The 24,427-nt window shown below is 39.5% G+C and overlaps 1 protein-coding gene across 2 annotated transcripts in view; it reads right to left on the bottom strand.

Moving 5' to 3' along the window:
• Positions 1–24,427, bottom strand: part of NBR1 (NBR1 autophagy cargo receptor) — a 357,560-nt gene that overhangs the window by 56,481 nt on the left and 276,652 nt on the right. For both annotated transcript variants that reach the window (XM_053699587.1, XM_053699588.1), the window contains one exon: positions 4,805–4,899. In XM_053699587.1, coding sequence (XP_053555562.1) covers positions 4,805–4,899 — 95 coding nt within the window. The remainder of the gene's footprint in view (positions 1–4,804; positions 4,900–24,427) is intronic.

Genomic DNA, 24,427 nt, shown 5'->3' with positions numbered 1-24,427 from the left:
TTCTTTGTTGAAACGAAAGGAACGAAAACGATTGTTAGCCCTGTTTTTACCTTTAGATTTTTTATCCTGTGGTAAAAAAGTTCCTTTCCCACCAGTAACAGTTGAAATAATAGAATCCAACTGAGAACCAAATAATTTGTTTCCCTGGAAAGAAATGGAAAGTAGAGTTGATTTAGAAGCCATATCAGCATTCCAAGTCTTAAGCCATAAAGCTCTTCTGGCTAAGATAGCCAGAGACATAAATCTAACATCAACTCTAATAATATCAAAAATGGCATCACAGATGAAATTATTAGCATGCTGGAGAAGAATAATAATATCATGAGAATCACGATTTGTTACTTGTTGCGCTAGAGTTTCCAACCAAAAAGTTGAAGCTGCAGCAACATCAGCCAATGATATAGCAGGTCTAAGAAGATTACCTGAACATAGATAAGCTTTTCTTAGAAAAGATTCAATTTTTCTATCTAAAGGATCCTTAAACGAGGTACCATCTGACGTAGGAATGGTAGTACGTTTAGCAAGGGTAGAAATAGCCCCATCAACTTTAGGGATTTTGTCCCAAAATTCTAACCTGTCAGGCGGAACAGGATATAATTGCTTAAAACGTTTAGAAGGAGTAAATGAATTACCCAATTTATCCCATTCCTTAGCAATTACTGCAGAAATAGCATTAGGAACAGGAAAGACTTCTGGAATAACCGCAGGAGCTTTAAAAACCTTATCCAAACGTATAGAATTAGTATCAAGAGGACTAGAATCCTCTATTTCTAAAGCAATTAGTACTTCTTTAAGTAAAGAGCGAATAAATTCCATCTTAAATAAATATGAAGATTTATCAGCATCAATCTCTGAGACAGAATCCTCTGAACTAGAAGAGTCCAAAGAATCAGAATGATGGTGTTCATTTAAAAATTCATCTGTAGAGAGAGAAGATTTAAAAGACTTTTTACGTTTACTAGAAGGAGAAATAACAGACAAAGCCTTCTTTATGGATTCAGAAACAAAATCTCTTATGTTATCAGGAACATTCTGCACCTTAGATGTTGAGGGAACTGCAACAGGCAATGGTACATCACTAAAGGAAATATTATCTGCTTTAACAAGTTTGTCATGACAATTAATACAAACAACAGCTGGAGAAATAGCTACCAAAAGTTTACAGCAGATACACTTAGCTTTGGTAGATCCAGCAGGCAGTGGTTTTCCTGTAGTATCTTCTGGCTCAGATGCAACGTGAGACATCTTGCAATATGTAAGAGAAAAAACAACATATAAAGCAAAATAAATCAAATTCCTTATAAGACAGTTTCAGGAATGGGAAAAAAATGCCAAACATCAAGCTTCTAGCAACCAGAAGCAAATGAAAATGAGACTGAAATAATGTGGAGACAAAAGCGACGCCCATATTTTTTGGCGCCAAATAAGACGCCCACATTATTTGGCGCCTAAATGCTTTTGGCGCCAAAAATGACGCCACATCCGGAACGCCGACATTTTTGGCGCAAAATAACGTCAAAAAATGACGCAACTTCCGGCGACACGTATGACGCCGGAAACGGAAATGAATTTTTGCGCCAAAAAAATCCGCGCCAAAAATGACGCAATAAAATGAAGCATTTTCAGCCCCCGCGAGCCTAACAGCCCACAGGGAAAAAAGTCAAATTTTTGAGGTAAGACAAAATATGATAATTTAAAGCATAATCCCAAATATGAAACTGACTGTCTGGAAATAAGGAAAGTTGAACATTCTGAGTCAAGGCAAATAAATGTTTGAATACATATATTTAGAACTTTATAAATAAAGTGCCCAACCATAGCTTAGAGTGTCACAGAAAATAAGACTTACTTACCCCAGGACACTCATCTACATGTTTGTAGAAAGCCAAACCAGTACTGAAACGAGAATCAGTAGAGGAAATGGTAAATATAAGAGTATATCGTCGATCTGAAAAGGGAGGTAAGAGATGAATCTCTACGACCGATAACAGAGAACCTTATGAAATAGACCCCGTAGAAGGAGATCACTGCATTCAATAGGCAATACTCTCCTCACATCCCTCTGACATTCACTGCACGCTGAGAGGAAAACCGGGCTCCAACTTGCTGCGGAGCGCATATCAACGTAGAATCTAGCACAAACTTACTTCACCACCTCCCTTGGAGGCAAAGTTTGTAAAACTGATTTGTGGGTGTGGTGAGGGGTGTATTTATAGGCATTTTAAGGTTTGGGAAACTTTGCCCCTCCTGGTAGGAATGTATATCCCATACGTCACTAGCTCATGGACTCTTGTTAATTACATGAAAGAAAAGACTGTGCACATTTTGTTAATTGAAGTAAATTGGAAAGTTGTTTTAAATTGCATGCTGTATCTGAATCTTGAAGTTTAATTTTGACTTGAGTGTTCCTTTAAGGTCATATACACAGAATTTTTCAATTTCATTGGATATTTTTTAACATTGTATGTTTGTTAAATTCTTTATATATGATGTGATGTTCATTTGTTTTATTCACTGCCTGAGGAAAGGGTGCCATAAGCACTTGCAAACGCGTTGCAGATTATATTCAAGTTTTAAATATATTTTCCAATAAATAGTCCTCTATGCATATAGGTTATTATGGTTTTATCTAAGACTGTGAGTGTGTTTTTTTCACCTTCATTCCAACTGTGGATCCGGTACCTGTTTGCCTGAGTGAGCTAGCTAGTGGGCTCATATGACTCCAGCTTGTTTGACTTGCACTGCAATATAGTGCACCACTTTTGTGAGTATATTTTTTGGAGGGTCTTTGGGATTTATCTCTGTTTTTTATTGATTTCATACACTATTGGGAGTACCCTTCCCCCTCCCTCTTTGTATCATATTTTGTAGCAATCATTGGTATATCCATGATCCGGAGTGAGCCAGCTGGTGGGCTCTGATCTATCCAGCCTGCCTGACTTGCACTGCCACATAGTGCGCCACTTTTGTGAGTGTCATTCTGTAGAGTGATGTATTGATCTGCACCATTGGAGCACCTTTTTCTGTTTTTTTCACATATACAGCTGCCATAGACAGCTAAAGATATGTGTGCATGCTCCTGAGCTCCAACCAGCTTACCTAGATTTATCTTTAACAAAATAGCAAGAAAAAAAATATGATAGTTGAAGTGAATAAGAAAGTTTTTTATAATTGCATTTTCTGTCTGAATCATGAAAGTTTAATTTTTAACTTTACTGTCCCTTTAAACCACAATTAAATGTAAAAAGCCATAATAGTCTAAAACATTAATGTTGTGGTTCGTTAGAGCATTTCATTTTAAGGCTACTCAGCCTATACTACAAAGGGGTTAAACACACAGCATAAGTACCACTCTGCACCTGCAGAGCACTGCTGGCTCAGATGATACAATCGGCAGCGCTAGTTACATATCTGAAACTAGTGTTGCTGAATAGATCAGCTGGTAAGTCTACTATATGTTTAAGACCTTTGTGGAGGTTAAACACACAGTAGTGTAGGGTCGATAGTGTGAGAAATGTAAGTAAACCATTTTTTTTGTTTTACAATAGAGTTAAAATAACTTGCTCTAACAAATTAGAACATGTATATTGGTGACTATTATGACCCTTTAACATACACTATTATGTTCTTTATTCGCCATCCTTAATGTATCTGACAGTATGCTATTCAAATAACGTAATAATCTTATGACAGCAGTGTAACAAGGGCCCTTAACATGGCTGGGCTCCTGTAATATCCACATGCAGACCCTATAAGGGGCAACTTTCCAATTTGCTTATATTGTCAAATTTGGTATCAAATTTGTTGAAAACAAAGTCTAGGTTGTCTCAAGAGCATCAATGCACTACTGGGAGCTAGCATAAAAAATCGGAAAAGCAATAAAAAGAGGAATATATGTAGAGCCACCAATCACCAGCTAACTCCCAATAAAACACTGCTGGTCCTAAATCTACCTAGGCATACCTTTCAACAAAGGATACTCACTTCCGGAGGCATGCAGATATAGCATGGTCTTGCTGACAACGGTAAAACATATGCTATTTCCGCCTCATCTATGAGGTTTTATGAACGACCGCTAACATAGAGGGTACGTCGGCAGTCCTTAAATGGTTGAAACTGCAAGATCTATTGGAATCATAAAAAGTTGAATTTTCTCTTTACTGTCCCTTTAAAACATCACATGTCTAAGTCCTTAAATAGTGTAATTCCAAAACATTTAGGAATGAGTAACATAATTCAACTCAACAATGAACAGTAGGTGCACCACGCCACAAACCGCAAAACGGTTTATTTTTTTTTTGCAGGCTCTCCATTATAAAAATAGCAAATTCCATACCCAATTTAAGTGCATTGTAGGGGTACATAGTACCAAGAGTTGTAAACACTTTTGGTGTCTGTGGTCTTGTTCATGAAGTAACCAACACTTGCTAAGCAGCACAGCAGCTTGTGCATTGGGGGTAGGAGGTTCCCCTGTATACAGCTATAAAGCTTTTGGTCACCAAGCTTTACTGTTACATTAAATTTGGAGGGAACATTATTTTGAAAAACACGCCAAGACTCCATTCAAAATGAAGAGTAGTGATGACACTATCTTTGTAGTGCAGCAGTTAAGGAGAACTTTCTTAGGGTCACTATTTAAGAGTATGGGCAGCATTGTATATTTGCAATGGAAAACACCGGTAAGGCAACAGGTTTCAGGGTAATAAATAAAATGGCACAGTGACAGCAGATATATGTATGGTCAGATAAAATTATTTAGCTGCAAACCTCCCTTCCACACAACACAAAATAAAAATATTGGTACCTCTGTATATTCGCTCAGAAGTGTTAGTGCTAACAGCAGCAGCTCCCACATCCTCATCTACACTCATGGAGAGAACTTGTGGCTCTTCAGATGCCCTTTAAATAAGCAACAGAGATTACATTACTTGTATTAAAAAAGAAACTTGCAGAACACATTAAAGATTAAAAAAAAAAGTAAATCACAAAATTTACTTCACAGACACACAAAAAAACAAAATAAAAAAGCACATACATAAAATAATCTTCAAAAAGCATATGTACTATACATATATATTACACCATATAACAAAGCTACCTAACTTGTAACTAAGGTACTATACAGAAAGAAACTCACAATTGAATAAGCTTTTGTTTACTAAAATGCTACTTAGATGTTATAAAACTAAATTTATTTCAGTGGTTTACTTCAATTGTAATAAAAAAATGCTTAATTATGCTTAGTAAACAACTCTGCAATATACTTAAATTACAGAAAAAGGGCAATGTAAATAAAGTCTTAAAAAAACAAAATTTATGCTTATCTGATAAATGTATTTATTTCCGGATATGGTGAGTCCACGACGTCATCAATTACTGTTGGGAATACCACTCCTGGCCAGCAGGAGGAGGCAAAGAGCACCACAGCAAAGCTGCTAAATATTACTTCCCTTCCCATAAACCCCAGTCATTCGACTGAAAGGAAATGGAAAAAAGAAGAGTAATACAAAGGTGTAGATGTGCCTGAGGTTTAGTAAAAAAATAACTGTCTTAAATAAAGGGTGGGCTCGTGGACTCACCATATCCAGAAATAAATACATTTATCAGGTAAGCATACATATATACCCAAGCTAGAGGACACAGATGACTAGGGAAGGAGAACAAGACAGGAAGACCTAAACAGAAGGCGCCACCATTTGAAAAACCTTTTCCCCAAAAGAAGCCTCAGCCGAGGCAAAATAATCAAATTTGGAAAAAGTATACAGAGAGGACCAAGTTGCAGCCTTGCAAATCAGTTCCACATAAGCTTTATTATTGAAGGCTCAAGAAAAGAAAATAGCAGTGGCGTATTTAGGTTTTGTGTATGTGTATTGCAGTATATATAAATATTTTGCAATACATATATAAATATTTACAAGTATCTAATATATATACTGCAATACATATCACAGGAAATTGAAGCTTTAGCTAGGGGAATGTTTGAAAATTAAACTTGTTTCCAAAGGGAAAAGATGCAATACACCTAAAGCAAATTTTAGTAATCAAATAAAAGTGTTGTATAATGTAGGTATGTATGCCATTTTACCTCTGTGATTAAAATACATTGCTTGCTTACTTCACATTTCAATATATATGAACCATAACTTGGTTCAATATTTTTTTTAAATTAAACTTATTTGTGAAAATATTAGTATATAATATGCTTGGCAATACCCCAAATAAAGTTATATATTTTTTTCCTGACATATGCAAACACTGATCCTGCCCATTACAGGATAGGCTAAGAGAGGATATTTATTTTAATTAGCTTTTTTCCAGTGAAATTACTTACAGAGCTGGGGTTTCAGCAACCATTTTATGATGTGCTAAAGTTGCCAGTAGAAATCCAATACAAATCCTGACCTTTACAGTTATTGAGATACCTTGCCTTGCAGATTGCAAGGAAATATTTTTTTGTTCCAATATGGGATCCACTAATGAAGCCTACCTTCGCCTCATTAAATCCGATTGCCGCCTGGCCTGCCTGGGAGATCACGTGCGGTGTGAATTTGCTTGACTGCAGGAAGGCGGGCGGCGGCTATTGGCGACGTCGGCAACAAGCCGGACCGAGTCACAATTTTTTTTTAAAGTAGAGTACTGACAGACTACTAGTGCAGCGGCCGTGGGAAATGGAAAAAAGTGCAGCCGCCTTAGACACGGGCCTTATTGGGCTAGGCCTTAATACGCCCCTGGGAAACAGCCCTCGTGGAAGGAACTGTAAATTTCTCAGGAGACTGCTAACCAGCAGTCTCATAAGCAAACCGAATTATACTTCTCAACCAGAGAGAAAGAGAAGTAGCAGTAGCTTTCTGATCTTTACATTTTCCAGAGAAATAAACAAACAGAGCAGAATACTGGCAAAAAACCTTAGTCGCCAAAAGAAAAAAGCTTTAAAAGCATGCACAAGAACCACGATGTGCAACAACGTTCCTTAAGAGAATAAAGAATTTTGCGATTAATATTTCTATTCGAAATCACTTATGGCGAAGAACCGCCTTACTCAAAAATAAGTTAAGACGAATCAAACTGCAAAGCTGAGAGTTCCAAAAACTCTCCGAGCAGAAGAGATAGCAAAAAGAAAGAAAACCCTCAGAGATAAAAACTTAATATCTATGGAAGGCAAAGGGTCAAACGGAGCCTGTTGCAAAACCTTAAGAACAAGGTTAAGGCTCCAAAGAGGAGCAACAGACACACATAGGCCTGATACTAACCAGCGCCTAACAAAAAGATTACACATCTGGTACATACGCCAGTCACTTGTTTAACAAAAAGGATAATGCAGTAATCTGACCTCAGAGAAAAACCCTTCTCCAGACCTACCTGGATAAAGGACAAAATCGTAGGAATCCTGACCCTACTTCCAAAAGTAGCCCTTGGATTCACACCAATAAAGGAATGTATGCCATACCTCCTGGTAAAAGTTACCAGTAACAGGCTTGCAAACCTGAAGCATGGTCTGAATGACCGATTCAGAAAAACCATGTTTATACAGAACTAAGCGTTCAATTTTCAAGCAGCTTCACAGAAACAAAATTGGATGAAAAAATGGACCCTGAATTAGAAGGTCCTTCCTCAGGGACAACCTCCAAGGTGGAAGATATGACATAACCACAAGATCTGCATACCAGATCCTGGGAGAACATGCAGGAACTAATACAAATACTGATGCTCTCTCTCATTTGATACGAGCAATGACTCATGGAAGGAGATCAAACTGAGGAAACAGGTATGTCAGACTGAAATCCCAAGGAACTGCCCGAGTATCTTTCAGTGAAACCTGGTGATCTCTTGACCTTAAAAATGTGCCTTGTAAGCTTGGAGTGCTGCTATCTGATCCAACCCTAGCATCCACCATTTGAGGGTTAACCTGGACAACACCTCCGGGAGGAGCGCCCACTACCCGGGATGAAATGTCTGACTGCTCAAGAAGTCCGCTCCTAGTATCCACTCCTGGAATGTGGATAACAGATAGACAGCAATTGCGAGCGTCCGCTCACTGAACAATCCACGCCATCTCTATCATGGCTAAGGAACTCCAGGTTCCTCCCAGGTGGTTGACGAACTAGAACCTGAAAAATCGGGTTAAAGACAACTGAGGACAAACCATCAGAGCCTTGAAGATCGCTCTCAACTCCAAGATGGATATGGGGAGAGCAGACTCCTCACGAGTCCATAGTCCCCAGCCCAACAGGCTGGCGTCCGTGGTCACTATTACCCAGGAAGGTCTCCAGAAGCATGTGCCCTGAGACAGAAGCTCCTGAGAAAACCATCACGGGAGAAAAGCCCATGTAGACAGAACTAGAGCTATCCTCCTAGACAGATTCACATGATCGTCGTTCCACTATCTGTTAATATAAAGTTAGATATAACATTTTCAGATCCAAGATTGGACTGAATAAACCTTTCTTCTTTGGGACAAAGTAACCCCTAAACCGAGGCTCTCCCGCATCGCAAACACTAAACCCCTAATCTGCTGCTCCGGACACCGCCGCCACCTACATTATATTTATGAACCCCTAATCTGCTGCCCCCAATGTCACCGCAACCTACCTAAACTTATTAACCCCTAATCTGCCGCCCCCGTCGCCGACACTATAATAAACGGATTAACCCATAAACCGCCGCACTCCCTCCTCGCAAACATTAGTTAATTATTAGCCCCTAATCTGCCGTCCCCAACATCGCTGCCACCTACCTACATTTTTTAACCCCTAATCTGCTGTCCCCAACCTACATTTTTTAACCCCTAATCTGCCGCCCCCAACGTCGCCGCCACTATACTAAATGTATTAACCCTTAAACCTATGTCTAACCCTAACACCCCCTAACTTAAATATAATTTAAATAAAATTACTATCATTAACTACATTATTCCTATTTAAAACTAAATACTTACCTATAAAATAAACCCGAAGCTAGCTACAATATAACTAATAGTTACATTGTAGCTAGCTTAGGGTTTATTTTTATTTTACAGGCAAGTTTGTATATATTTTAACTAGGTACAATAGTTATTAAATAGTTATTAACTATTTAATAACTACCTAGCTAAAATAAATACTAAAGTACCTGTAAAATAAAACTTAACCTAAGTTACAATAACACCTAACACACACTATAATTAAATATATTTACTAAATTAAATACAATTAAATAAATTAAATTAGCTAAAGTACAAACAAAAAAAAACACTAAATTACAGAAAATAAACAAATTACAGATATTTAAACTAATTACACCTAATCTAATAGCCCTATCAAAATAAAAAAAAGACCCCCAAAATAAAAAAATCCCTAGCCTAAACTACCAATAGCCCTTAAAAGGGCCTTTTGCGGGGCATTGCCCCAAAGTAATCAGCTCTTTTACATGTAAAAAAATACAAACAACCCCCCCAACAGTAAAACCCACCACACACACAAACAACCCCCCAAATAAAAACAGAATTTATGCTTACCTGATAAATTACTTTCTCCAACGGTGTGTCCGGTCCACGGCGTCATCCATAACTTGTGGGAATATTCTCTTCCCCAACAGGAAATGGCAAAGAGCACAGCAAAAGCTGTCCATATAGTCCCTCCTAGGCTCCGCCCACCCCAGTCATTCGACCGACGGACAGGAGAAAAAACAGGAGAAACCATAAGGTGCCGTGGTGACTGTAGTTAAAGAAAGAAATTCATCAAACCTGATTAAAAAACCAGGACGGGCCGTGGACCAGACACACCGTTGGAGAAAGTAATTTATCAGGTAAGCATAAATTCTGTTTTCTCCAACATTGGTGTGTCCGGTCCACGGAGTCATCCATAACTTGTGGGAACCAATACCAAAGCTTTAGGACACGGATGAAGGGAGGGAGCCAATCAGGTTACCTAAACAGAAGGCACCACGGCTTGCAAAACCTTTCTCCCAAAAATAGCCTCAGAAGAAGCAAAAGTATCAAATTTGTAGAATTTGGCAAAAGTGTGCAGAGAAGACCAAGTCGCTGCCTTACATATCTGATCAACAGAAGCCTCGTTCTTGAAGGCCCATGTGGAAGCCACAGCCCTAGTAGAGTGAGCTGTGGTGCGTTCAGGAGGCTGCCGTCCGGCAGTCTCGTAAGCCAATCGGATGATGTTGTTCAGCCATAAGGAAAGAGAGGTAGCAGTAGCTTTTTAACCTCTCCTCTTGCCAGAATAAACGACAAACAGAGAAGACGTTTGTCTGAAATCCTTTGTTGCTTCTAAATAGAAATTTTAAAGCACAAACTACATCTAAATTGTGTAACAAACGTTCCTTCTTTGAAACTGGATTCGGACACAAAGAAGGCACAACTATTTCCTGGTTAATATTCTTGTTGGAAACAACATTTGGAAGGAAACCAGGTTTAGTACGCAAAACAACCTTATCTGAATGGAACACAAGATAGGGCGGATTACACTGCAAAGCAGATAACTCAGAAACTCTTCTAGCAGAAGAAATAGCAACCAAAAACAGAACTTTCCAAGATAACATCTTGATATCTATGGAATGTAGAGGTTCAATCGGAACCCCTTGAAGAACTGAAAGAACTAAATTCAGACTCCAGGGAGGAGTCAAAGGCCTGTAAACAGGCTTGATCCTGACCAAAGCCTGAACAAAAGCTTGAACATCAGGCACAGCTGCCAGTCGTTTGTGTAACAAGACAGATAAAGCAGAAATCTGTCACTTTAGAGAACTGGCTGATAATCCCTTATCCAAACCTTCTTGGAGAAAGGAAAGGATCCTAGGAATTTTGATCTTACTCCATGAGAATCCCTTGGATTCACACCAAAAGATATATCTTTTCCATATTTTATGGTAAATTTTTCTAGTTACAGGTTTTCTGGCTTGTACCAGAGTATCTATTACAGAATCCGAAAACCCACGCTTAGATAAAATCAAGCGTTCAATTTCCAAGCCGTCAGCTGGAGGGAAACTAGATTTGGATGTTCGAATGGACCTTGTACTAGAAGATCCTGTCTCAAAGGTAGCTTCCATGGTGGAGCCGATGACATATTCACCAGGTCTGCATACCAAGTCCTGCGTGGCCAGTCAGGAGCTATCAAGATCACCGAGGCCCTCTCCCTGCTTGATCCTGGCTACCAGCCTGGGAATGAGAGGAAACGGTGGAAACACATAAGCTAGGTTGAAGGTCCAAGGCGCTACTAATGCATCCACTAGAGTCGCCTTGTGATCCCTGGATCTGGACCCGTAGCAAGGAACCTTGAAGTTCTGACGAGACGCCATCAGATCCATGTCTGGAATGCCCCATAATTGAGTCAACTGGGCAAATATCTCCGGGTGGAGTTCCCACTCCCCCGGATGGAATGTCTGACGACTCAGATAATCCGCCTCCCAGTTTTCCACTCCTGGGATGTGGATCGCAGACAGGCGGCAGGAGTGATCCTCCGCCCATTTTAAGATTTTGGTCACTTCTCTCATCGCCAGGGAACTACTTGTTCCCCCCTGATGGTTGATGTAAGCAACAGTCGTCATGTTGTCTGATTGGAATCTTATGAATCTGGCCTTTGCTAGTTGAGGCCAAGCCCTGAGAGTATTGAATATCGCTCTCAGTTCCAGAATGTTTATCGGGAGAAAAGACTCTTCCCGAGACCATAGCCCCTGAGCTTTCAGGGAGTCCCAGACCGCGCCCCAGCCCACTAGACTGGCGTCGGTCGTGACGATGACCCACTCTGGTCTGCGGAAGCTCATTCCCTGGGACAGGTGATCCTGGGTTAGCCACCAACGGAGTGAGTCTCTGGTCTTCTGATCTACTTGAATCACTGGAGACAAGTCTGTATAGTCCCCATTCCACTGTTTCAGCATGCACAGTTGTAATGGTCTTAGATGAATTCGCGCAAAAGGAACTATGTTCATTGCTGCAACCATCAACCCTACTACTTCCATGCACTGAGCTATGGAAGGTCGTGGAACAGAGTTAAGAACTTGACAAGCATTTAGAAGTTTCGACTTTCTGTCATCTGTCAGGAAAATCTTCATTTCTAAAGAATCTATTATTGTCCCCAAGAAAGGAACTCTTGTCGACGGAGACAGGGAACTTTTTTTATGTTCACTTTCCATCCGTGAGATCTGAGAAAGGCCAGAACGATGTCTGTGTGAGCCTTTGCCTTTGAAAGAGACGACGCTTGTATCAGAATGTCGTCCAAGTAAGGTGCCACTGCAATGCCCCTTGGTCTTAGAGCCGCTAGAAGGGACCCGAGTACCTTTGTGAAAATCCTTGGAGCAGTGGCTAGCCCGAATGGGAGAGCCACAAACTGGTAATGTTTGTCCAGAAAGGCGAACCTTAGGAACTGATGATGATCTTTGTGGATAGGAATATGTAGATACGCATCCTTTAGATCCACGGTAGTCATAAATTGACCCTCCTGGATTGTAGGTAAAATCGTTCGAATAGTTTCCATTTTGAACGATGGCACTCTGAGAAATATGTTTAGGACCTTTAAATCCAGAATTGGTCTGAAAGTTCCCTCTTTTTTGGGAACTACAAACAGATTTGAGTAAAACCTCATTCCTTGTTCCACGGTTGGAACTGGGTGTATCACTCCCATTTTTAACAGGTCTTCTACACAATGTAAGAATGCCTGTCTCTTTATTTGGTTTGAAGATAAGTGAGACATGTGGAACCTTCCCCTTGGGGGTAGTTCCTTGAATTCCAGAAGATAACCCTGAGAAACTATTTCTAGTGCCCAGGGATCCTGAACATCTCTTGCCCAAGCCTGAGCGAAGAGAGAGAGTCTGCCCCCTACTAGATCGGGTCCCGGATCGGGGGAAACTCCTTCATGCTGTTTTGGTAGCAGCAGCAGGCTTCTTGGCCTGCTTACCCTTGTTCCAGCCTTGCATCGGTTTCCAAGCTGGTTTGGTTTGTGAAGCATTACCCTCTTGTCTAGAGGCTGCAGAGTTGGAGGCCGGTCCGTTCCTGAAATTGCGAAAGGAACGAAAATTGGACTTATTCTTGGCCTTGAAAGGCCTATCTTGTGGGAGGGCGTGGCCCTTACCCCCAGTGATGTCTGAGATAATCTCTTTCAATTCTGGCCCAAAAAGGGTTTTATCCTTGAAAGGGATATTAAGCAATTTTGTCTTGGAAGATACATCCGCTGACCAAGACTTTAGCCAGAGCGCTCTGCGCGTCACAATTGCAAACCCTGAATTTTTCGCCGCTAATCTAGCTAACTGCAAAGCGGCATCTAAAATAAAGGAATTAGCTAACGTAAGTGCGTGAATTCTGTCCATAACCTCCTCATACGGAGTCTCTCTACTAAGCGACTTTTCTAGTTCCTCGAACCAGAACCACGCTGCTGTAGTGACAGGAATAATGCACGAAATAGGTTGCAGGAGGAAACCTTGCTGTACAAAAAACATAATTTATGTAAGAACTTACCTGATAAATTCATTTCTTTCATATTCATTTGCAAGAGTCCATGAGCTAGTGACGTATGGGATATACATTCCTACCAGGAGGGGCAAAGTTTCCCAAACCTCAAAATGCTTATAAATACACCCCTCACCACACCCACAAATCAGTTTAACGAATAGCCAAGAAGTGGGGTGATAAGAAAAAAGTGCGAAGCATAAATATAAGGAATTGGAATAATTGTGCTTTATACAAAAAATCATAACCACCACAAAAAAAGGGTGGGCCTCATGGACTCTTGCTAATATGAAAGAAATGAATTTATCAGGTAAGTTCTTACATAAATTATGTTTTCTTTCATGTAATTAGCAAGAGTCCATGAGCTAGTGACGTATGGGATAATGACTACCCAAGATGTGGATCTTCCACGCAAGAGTCACTAGAGAGGGAGGGATAAAATAAAGACAGCCAATTCCGCTGAAAAAAATCCACACCCAAAAGTTTAAATCTTATAAAGAAAAAAACTGAAAATATAAGCAGAAGATTCAAACTGAAACAGCTGCCTGAAGTACTTTTCTACCAAAGACAGCTTCAGAAGAAGAAAACACATCAAAATGGTAGAATTTAGTAAAAGTATGCAAAGAAGACCAAGTTGCTGCTTTGCAAATCTAATCAACCGAAGCTTCATTCCTAAACGCCCAGGAAGTAGAAACTGACCTAGTAGAATGAGCTGTAATCCTTTGAGGCGGAGTTTTACCTGACTCGACATAAGCATGATGAATTAAAGATTTCAACCAAGATGCCAAAGAAATGGCAGAGGCCTTCTGACCTTTCCTAGAACCGGAAAAGATAACAAATAGACTAGAAGTCTTTCGGAAATTCTTAGTAGCTTCAACATAATATTTCAAAGCTCTAACTACATCCAAAGAATGCAATGATTTCTCCTTAGAATTCTTAGGATTAGGACATAATGAAGGAACCACAATTTCTCTACTAATGTTGTTGGAATTCACAACCTTAGGTAAAAATTTAAAAGAAGTTCGCAACACTGCCTTATCCTGGTGAAAAATCAGAAAAGTAGACTCACAAGAAAGAGCAGATAATTCAGAAACTCTTCTGGCAGAAGAGATGGCCAAAAGGAACAAAACTTTCCAAGAAAGTAATTTAATGTCCAATGAATGCATAGGTTCAAACGGAGGAGCTTGAAGAGCCCTCAGAACCAAATTCAAACTCCAAGGAGGAGAAATTGACTTAATGACAGGTTTTATACGAACCAAAGCTTGTACAAAACAATGAATATCAGGAAGATTAGCAATCTTTCTGTGAAAAAGAACAGAAAGAGCAAAGATTTGTCCTTTCAAGGAACTTGCAGACAAACCTTTATCCAAACCATCCTGAAGAAACTGTAAAATTCTCGGAATTCTAAAAGAATGCCAGGAAAAATGATGAGAAAGACACCAAGAAATATAAGTCTTCCAGATATATCTCCCTAGATACAGATTTACGAGCCTGTAACATAGTATTAATCACAGAGTCAGAGAAACCTCTTTGACTAAGAATCAAGCGTTCAATCTCCATACCTTTAAATTTAAGGATTTGAGATCCTGATGGAAAAAAGGACCTTGCGACAGAAGGTCTGGCCTTAACGGAAGAGTCCACGGTTGGCAAGAGGCCATCCGGACAAGATCCGCATACCAAAACCTGTGAGGCCATGCTGGAGCTACCAGCAGAACAAACGAGCATTCCTTCAGAATCTTGGAGATTACTCTTGGAAGAAGAACTAGAGGCGGAAAGATATAGGCAGGATGATACTTCCAAGGAAGTGACAATGCATCCACTGCTACCGCTTGAGGATCCCTGGATCTGGACAGATACCTGGGAAGTTTCTTGTTTAGATGAGAGGCCATCAAATCTATTTCTGGAAGTCCCCACATTTGAACAATCTGAAGAAATACCTCTGGGTGAAGAGACCATTCGCCCGGATGTAACGTTTGGCGACTGAGATAATCCGCTTCCCAATTGTCTATACCTGGGATATGAACCGCAGAAACTAGAAAGGAGCTGGATTCCGCCCATACCAGAATTCGAGATACTTCTTTCATAGCCAGAGGACTGTGAGTCCCTCCTTGATGATTGATGTATGCCACAGTTGTGACATTGTCTGTCTGAAAACAAATGAACGATTCTCTCTTTAGAAGAGGCCAAGACTGAAGAGCTCTGAAAATTGCACGGAGTTCCAAAATATTGATCGGTAATCTCACCTCCTGAGATTCCCAAACCCCTTGTGCTGTCAGAGACCCCCACACAGCTCCCCAACCTGTAAGACTTGCATCTGTTGAAATTACAGTCCAGGTCGGAAGAACAAAAGAAGCCCCCTGAACTAAACGATGGTGATCTGTCCACCACGTCAGAGAGTGTCGTACAATCGGTTTTAAAGATATTAATTGAGATATCTTTGTGTAATCCCTGCACCACTGGTTCAGCATACAGAGCTGAAGAGGCCGCATGTGAAAACGAGCAAAGGGGATCGCGTCCGATGCAGCAGTCATAAGACCTAGAATTTCCATGCATAAGGCTACCGAAGGGAATGATTGTGACTGAAGGTTTCGACAAGCTGATATCAATTTTAGACGTCTCTTGTCTGTCAAAGATAGAGTCATGGACACTGAATCTATCTGGAAACCTAAAAAGGTTGCCTGTGTCTGAGGAATCAATGAATTTTTGGTAAATTGATCCTCCAACCATGATGTTGAAGAAACAACACAAGTCGATTCGTATGAGATTCTGCTAAATGTGAAGACTGAGCAAGTACCAAGATATCATCCAAATAAGGAAATACCACAATACCCTGTTCTCTGATTACAGACAGAAGGGCACCGAGAACCTTCATAAAATTCTTGGAGCTGTAGCTAGGCCAAACGGCAGAGCCACAAACTGGTAATGCTTGTCTAGGAAAGAGAATCTCAGAAACTGATAGTGATCTGGATGAATCGGAATATGCAGATATGCATCCTGTAAATCTATTGTAGACATATAATGCCCTTGCTGAACAAAAGGCAGGATAGTCCTTACAGTTACCATTTTGAATGTTGGTATCCTTACATAACGATTCAATATTTTTAGATCCAGAACTGGTCTGAAGGAATTCTCCTTCTTTGGTACAATGAAGAGATTTGAATAAAACCCCAGTCCCTGTTCCAGAACTGGAACTGGCATAATTACTCCAGCCAACTCTAGATCTGAAACACATTTCAGAAATGCTTGAGCCTTTGCTGGGTTTACTGGGACACGGGAAAGAAAAAATCTCTTTGCAGGAGGCCTTATCTTGAAGCCAATTCTGTACCCTTCTGAAACAATGTTCTGAATCCAAAGATTGTGAACGGAATTGATCCAAATTTCTTTGAAAAAACGTAATCTGCCCCCTACCAGCTGAGCTGGAATGAGGGCCGCACCTTCATGTGGACTTAGGAGCTGGCTTTGATTTTCTAAAAGGCTTGGATTTATTCCAGACTGGAGATGGTTTCCAAACTGATACCGCTCCTGTGGGTGAAGGATCAGGCTTTTGTTCCTTATTGTGACGAAAGGAACGAAAACGATTATTAGACCTAAATTTACCTTTAGATTTTTTATCCTGTGGTAAAAAAGTTCCTTTCCCTCCAGTAACAGTTGAGATAATAGAATCCAACTGAGAACCAAACAATGTATTACCCTGGAAAGAAAGGGAAAGCAGAGTAGACTTAGAAGACATATCAGCATTCCAAGTTTTAAGCCATAAAGCTCTTCTAGCTAAAATAGCTAGAGACATATACCTGACATCAACTCTAATGATATCAAAGATGGCATCACAAATAAAATTATTAGCATGTTGAAGAAGAATAATAATGCTATGAGAATTATGATCTGTTACTTGTTGCGCTAAAGCTTCTAACCAAAAAGTTGAAGCTGCAGCAACATCCGCTAAAGATATAGCAGGTCTAAGAAGATTACCTGAACACAAGTAAGCTTTTCTTAGAAAGGATTCAATTTTCCTATCTAAAGGATCCTTAAAGCAAGTACCATCTGCCGTAGGAATAGTAGTACGCTTAGCAAGAGTAGAGACAGCCCCATCAACCTTAGGGATTTTGTCCCAAAACTCTAATCTGTCAGATGGCACAGGATATAATTGCTTAAAACGTTTAGAAGGAGTAAATTAATTACCCAAATTATTCCATTCCCTGGAAATTACTTCAGAAATAGCACTAGGGACAGGAAAAACTTCTGGAATAACTACAGGAGATTTAAAAACCTTATCTAAACGTTTAGATTTAGTATCAAGAGGACCAGAATCCTCAATTTCTAATGCAATTAGGACTTCTTTAAGTAAAGAACGAATAAAATCCATTTTAAATAAATATGAAGATTTATCAGCATCAACCTCTGAGACAGAATCCTCTGAACCAGAAGAACCATTATCAGAATCAGAATGATGATGTTCATTTAAAAATTAATCTGAAAAATGAGAAGTTTTAAAAGACTTTTTACGTTTACTAGAAGGAGGAATAACAGACATAGCCTTCTTAATGGATTTAGAAACAAAATCTCTTATGTTATCAGGAACACTCTGAGTATTAGATGTTGACGGAACAGCAACAGGTAATGTAACAGTACTAAAGGAAATATTATCTGCATTAACAAGTTTGTCATGACAAACAGTACAAACAACAGCTGGAGGAACAGATACCATAAGTTTACAGCAGATATACTTAGCTTTGGTAGCTCCAGCACCAGGCAGCGATTTTCCAGAAGTATCTTCTGACTCAGTTTCAACGTGGGAGATCTTGCAATATGTAATAGAAAAAACAACATATAAAGCAAAATTTATCAAATTCCTTAAATGACAGTTTCAGGAATGGGAAAAAATGCCAGTGAACAAGCTTCTAGCAACCAGAAGCAATAAATAATGAGACTTAAATAATGTGGAGACAATAGTGACGCCCATATTTTTTTAGCGGCAAAAATGACGCCCACATTATTTGGCGCCTAAATGCTTTTGGCGCCAAAAATGACGCCACATCCGGAACGCCGACACTTTTGGTGCAAAAGAACGTCAAAAATGACGCAACTTGAAGGCAGGCATAATGGAGGACGTGTGATATGTGAGCTCCAGGTGCAGTGAATAAGAAAAGTGGAGAAAAGGTTATCATAAGCTCCCAGAGGGTCACTAAAACACCACCGGAGTGTTTATTCATCAATCCTCTGTGTTTTATGACCACTCAGTTTGCTCAGTGTAAAAGCTGACATGCAGTCTTTGACGTCTTGCAAGCTGAGTAGTACAAGAACCAAAATGCCGGTCTCCTAAGAATCAGATAAGCTGGAGAGAAAACAGAGGATAAAACTGCAAGGAAGCTGCCACATCACAGGGTAAGGAGTTCAGAGGGGAATATGGCAAGCAATTAATCTACAGGGTGATTGAGGAAGAAAGACAATTTTAAGACGCCATAGCAGGGAATCAGCCACGTGGGAGGCAGCATGTTAATAAAGTGATTATAAACAGCCAGAGAGACTTGAACAGCAACATGCCTACTATTTAATAAAGACTTTTAACCCTACATGATGTTAATGAATCGGGCTGCAGAGGAAGCATAAGTAAATAAAGCATTAAAATGTGAAAGCTGGATCACAAAATAACACATAAAAAGAAATAGCATTGTATGGTGATATAGCACAGATTGTACCTATCTATAGTACACAGCATATCACCAAAACTACTCAGAAACTTTGGATGGAAGGAAAATAACTTTGACACAGAACATTCACCCTATATAAATCACTCCCTGCAATTTATTTTTCTCCTGTAAACCACTCCGGCTTTGCATGTGACTCCAAAGTGCTATTAAAACACTAGTGCTGCAGCAGACTTTCTCCCACTTCAGGACATAAACAGGGGTCTTGCTATCCTTTGTTCAACAGCTAGATCATTTCAAGTGTTCCTCCATTTTATTATATGAGCTATATCATGTCAGTCAGAAGACAAAGTAAACTAAATGCTACAAATAAACCTACAGCAGCCAATATATTTTTTAAACCTCAGAAAGGAGAAAAGGCTCATGATAAAGAAATGGTTGTAACTGAGGAAGAAATGGAAGAAGTTCTAGAACCAACTTCGCCAGCAGGTAATAATATACCCATTACCAGAAGTGACATAAGGAACCTTGTCTCCAAACAAGACATATCCACAATATTTGACAAAATGTGGGAAAAGCTGGACACCCTCCAGAACACTGTTACAAACAGTCACACTGAAATCAAACAGGATATTTCGGAACTGGGATCCAGGTTAGAATCCTTGAAAGAAAAAGAAGAAACACTGGAAGAAGACATTACAACCATAACTCAACAAATGGCTGATCAACAACAGGAATTGGCAGACATTAATGACAAGCTGGAAGACCTGGAAAATAGGAGCAGGAGGTGTAATATACGTCTAAAGGGTATCCCTGAAACTATAGTTACAACAAAATTAAGCAATTATCTTCTACAACTATTCCAGGCTATCACAAGCTCTGCTGAGGATGGAAAATTCCAAATGGAAAGGGCACATAGAGCTCTAAGAGCAAAACCAAAGGACACAGAACCACCAAGGGACGTCATAATTAAACTATTACGCTTCCAAGAAAAAGAAGAAATCATGAATGCAGCTTGAAAAAATCCAACCTTTAAATTTCAGGGCTCAGTCATACAATTTTACCAGGACCTTTGTATCAAAACACTGCAGAAGCGTTCTGCTCTCCGTCCGCTGACACAACTACTGCGAAAAAATCAGATATTATACAGATGGGGATTCCCTTTCGCACTTCACATACACCATGAGGGCAGAACAATCACTATCAAGGAGAAACAAGACATACCAGGTCTCTGCCAACTGCTTAAGCTGGATTGTCCAGAGATTCCAGATAACTCTCAAGACAATACCAAAAGACCCACACAGCCATTAAGAGGAACAGCTCAAAGTGAACGTTGGACACAGGTCTCTAAAAGGAAACAAAGGCCCTGAAGGATTAAAGAGACTGAGAGAACTGACTGATGTTCTTTAACAAGTATAATCTTTCTTTGCCTTACTCCGTGTGGAGGAGTTATTGTCACGGCTCATGTTGTGGTAAAAGACTTGAATATCAATCTCCTAGTAGTACATAATGGCACGAGCATAAAGTATATTTATTTATGTAAGGAAAAAGAACATTAAGTAAATTATAAAGAACTGGAGATTGATAAGATATGACTAAATTACACTATCCATGACATTAGTTATTATTATATGTTCCCTCTAGGAATAAAAGATCCACTTTTTCAATTCATTATTATATAAGATACACTATGTAATATTTAGCTGCACACCCACTTAGATTTGATGTTGCAGACAAACAAGAATAACTTGAAGGATTACAGATTGTTTAATAGTTTGTTGTTGTTTAATGTTGAGCTATGTTTTTTATGTTTTTTATGTTTTTGTTGTTTTTTTGTTTCAAGTACCGTCGAGCAGTGGTCAGGAAAGTTTCTCCATAACAGGATGGACACTAAGAGAGCAGTTGTTAGTCAGAAAATGGAGGCATTGATGTTCAGGTATGAGGAGGGGAGAGGTAAAATGCTCAATTATGGATTCTAGATGGAAGATAATCTCCCATAATGTAAGAGGTTTGAATACCAATATTAAAAGGAAAACTGCACTTACCCAATATAACAATATGAAGGCTAAAATCATTTTCCTACAGGAGACACATTTTACACACCATCAAATCCCTAAATATTGGGACAAACAATACACGCAACACTTTCACTCCACAACCGATAAAAAGAAAAGAGGAGTATCAATACTTATTCATAATTCCATTCAATTTATAAAAGAAGAGGTGATAAGGGATAAGGAAGGCAGATATCTTATAGTGAGGGGGACTGTGCAAGACAAACAAGTCACACTCTGCAACATATATGCACCTAATGAGCAACAACACAATTTTTTTGATAATCTTTCGCATTTACTGACCCAATGGTCTCAAACCTTGATAATATTGGCTGGGGATTTTAATGTAAACTTAAAGATTTTAAGGGATACTAATACATCTAAACTTACAAATAAACAATTAAGACTTAACTCTATTACCAAATCCATTAGGGGATCTTTAGAGAATCATAATATATATGACACTTGGACGACATTATATGGACAAACAAATGACAACACATACTACTCACCTGCACATAAAACATATACCAAACTCGACTATATATTTATTAGCCAAATTCTATTACCAAACCTAATCTCTTCTTCCATTCACGCCTCAGTATGGTCAGACCATTCCATAATACAGATACAACTAAAAGGTCTTATTAATGTAGAAAGACAAAGATCCTGGACATATGACCCTACAATACTAAAGCAACCAGGTATACAAACTAAAATATTAAAGAGTCTGGAAGAGTACTGGAAATTAAACGTAGACCCTGCAATCAACCCAGTAATCATATGGGCTGCACATAAGCCATATATTAGAGGGTTACTTATAAAGGAAAAAGCTTTATATATAAAACAGAGTAGGTTTGCGGTAGCTACCTTGCAACAAGAGATTGAACTCTTGGAAAAGGCACATCAAAATACACTATCCCAACTATCACTAGACACATTGACAAATAAAAGAAAAGAACTGGCTAAAATGTTATCTGATAATTCAGTGAGGTCCATTAATAAATTAAAAACATACTATTTCCCATAAGCTAAGAGAAAGAACAAAATCTTTCACAATAGCACAAATTCAAAAACCAGATGGTACTATGACATCTCATCCGCAAGAAAAATGACGCAACTTCCGGCGACACGTATGACGCCGGAAACAGAAAAAAAAATTTGCGCCAAAAAAGTCTGCACCAAGAATGACGCAATAAAATGAAGCATTTTCAGCCCCCGCGAGCCTAACAGCCCACAGGGAAAAAGTCAAATTTTAAGGTAAGAAAAAAATGATTTATTCATATGCATTATCCCAAATATGAAACTGACTGTCTGAAATAAGGAATGTTGAACAATCTGAGTCAAGGCAAATAAATGTTTGAATACATATATTTAGAACTTTATATAAAAAAAGTGCCCAACCATAGCTTAGAGTGTCGCAGAAAATAAGACTTACTTACCCCAGGACACTCATCTACATGTTGTAGAAAGCTAAACCAGTACTGAAACGAAAATCAGCAGAGGTAATGGTATATAAATAAGAGTATATCGTCGATCTGAAAAGGGAGGTAAGAGATGAATCTCTACGACCGATAACAGAGAACCTATGAAATAGACCCCGTAGAAGGAGATCATTGAATTCAAATAGGCAATACTCTCCTCACATCCCTCTGACATTCACTGCACGCTGAGAGGAAAACCGGGCTCCAACCTGCTGCGGAGCGCATATCAACGTAGAATCTAGCACAAACTTACTTCACCACCTCCATAGGAGGCAAAGTTTGTAAAACTGATTTGTGGGTGTGGTGAGGGGTGCATTTATAGGCATTTTGAGGTTTGGGAAACTTTGCCCCTCCTGGTAGGAATGTATATCCCATACGTCACTAGCTCATGGACTCTTGCTAATTACATGAAAGAAATCTTTTTAAGCAAACCCTCCAATTTTTTATCCATAGGATCTTTGAAAGCACAATTATCCTCAATAGGAATAGTAGTGCGCTTGGCTAGTGTAGAAACTGCCCCCTCGACCTTAGGGACTGTCTGCCATAAGTCCTTTCTGGGGTCGACCATAGGAAATAATTTCTTAAATATAGGAGGGGGGACAAAAGGTATGCCGGGCTTCTCCCACTCCTTATTCACTATGTCCGCCACCCGCTTGGGTATAGGAAAAGCGTCGGGGTGCACCGGAACCTCTAGGAACTTGTCCATCTTGCACAATTTTTCTGGAATGACCAGGTTGTCACAATCATCCAGAGTAGATAGCACCTCCTTAAGCAGTGCGCGGAGATGCTCTAATTTAAATTTAATTGTCACAACATCAGGTTCTGCCTGTTGAGAAATTCTACCTGAATCATGGCCACTTCAGATTGGTGTGAGGGTATGACAGAGCAATTATCATCAGCGCCCTCCTGCTCTACAGTGTTTGAAACAGAGCAATCGCGGTTTCTCTGAAATGCAGGCATTTTGGATAAAATATTTGCTATGGAGTTATCCATTACTGCCATCAATTGTTGCATAGTAACAAGCATTGGCGCGATAGAAGTACTAGGGATCTCCTGCGTGGGCAAAACTGGTATAGACACAGAAGGAGATGATGTAGAACTATGTCTACTCCCTTCATCTGATGAATCATCTTGGGCAACTTTACTATCTTTGGCAGTACTGTCCTTACTTTGTTTGGACGCTATGACACAATTATCACACAATTTTGAAGGGGGAGACACATTGGCTTCCATACATACAGAACATAGTTTATCTGAAGGCACAGACATGTTAAACAGGCTTAAACTTGTCAATAAAGTACAAAAACCGTTTTAAAACAAAACCGTTACGGTCTCTTTAAATTTTAAACAGGGCACACTTTATTACTGAATATGTGAAAAACTATGAAGGAATTGTTCAAATTTAACCAAATTTTCACCACAGTGTCTTAAAGCATTCAAAGCATTGCACCCCAATAGACCTTTAACCCTTAAAATGACGAAACCGGAGCCGTTTACAGTTTTAACCCCTCTACAGTCCCAGCTACAGCCTTTGCTGCGACTTTACCAAACCCAGGGGGGTATACGATACCAAATGAAGCCTTCTAGGAACCTTTTCAACTACTTTCAGACCCACACACATGCAGCTGCATGTCCTGCTCTCAAAAGTAACTGCGCAGTAATGGCGCGAAAATGAGGCTCTGCCTACTACAGAGAAGGCCCTTCCTGACTGGGAAGGTGTCTAAACCAGTGCCTGACGTAAAAAAACGTTCCCCAAAGTTTATAAAGTGTGAATTTCAACATCAAGCTGTATAAAATGCCCAAATAAAGCAATCGATCTAG

The sequence above is a fragment of the Bombina bombina genome, chromosome 1 (genome assembly GCF_027579735.1).
Source record: "Bombina bombina isolate aBomBom1 chromosome 1, aBomBom1.pri, whole genome shotgun sequence".
In the NCBI taxonomy this organism is placed as follows: Eukaryota; Metazoa; Chordata; class Amphibia; order Anura; family Bombinatoridae; genus Bombina; species Bombina bombina.
The sequence above is the reverse complement of the archived record's forward strand: the minus strand, read 5'-3'. Positions and strand labels throughout refer to the sequence as shown.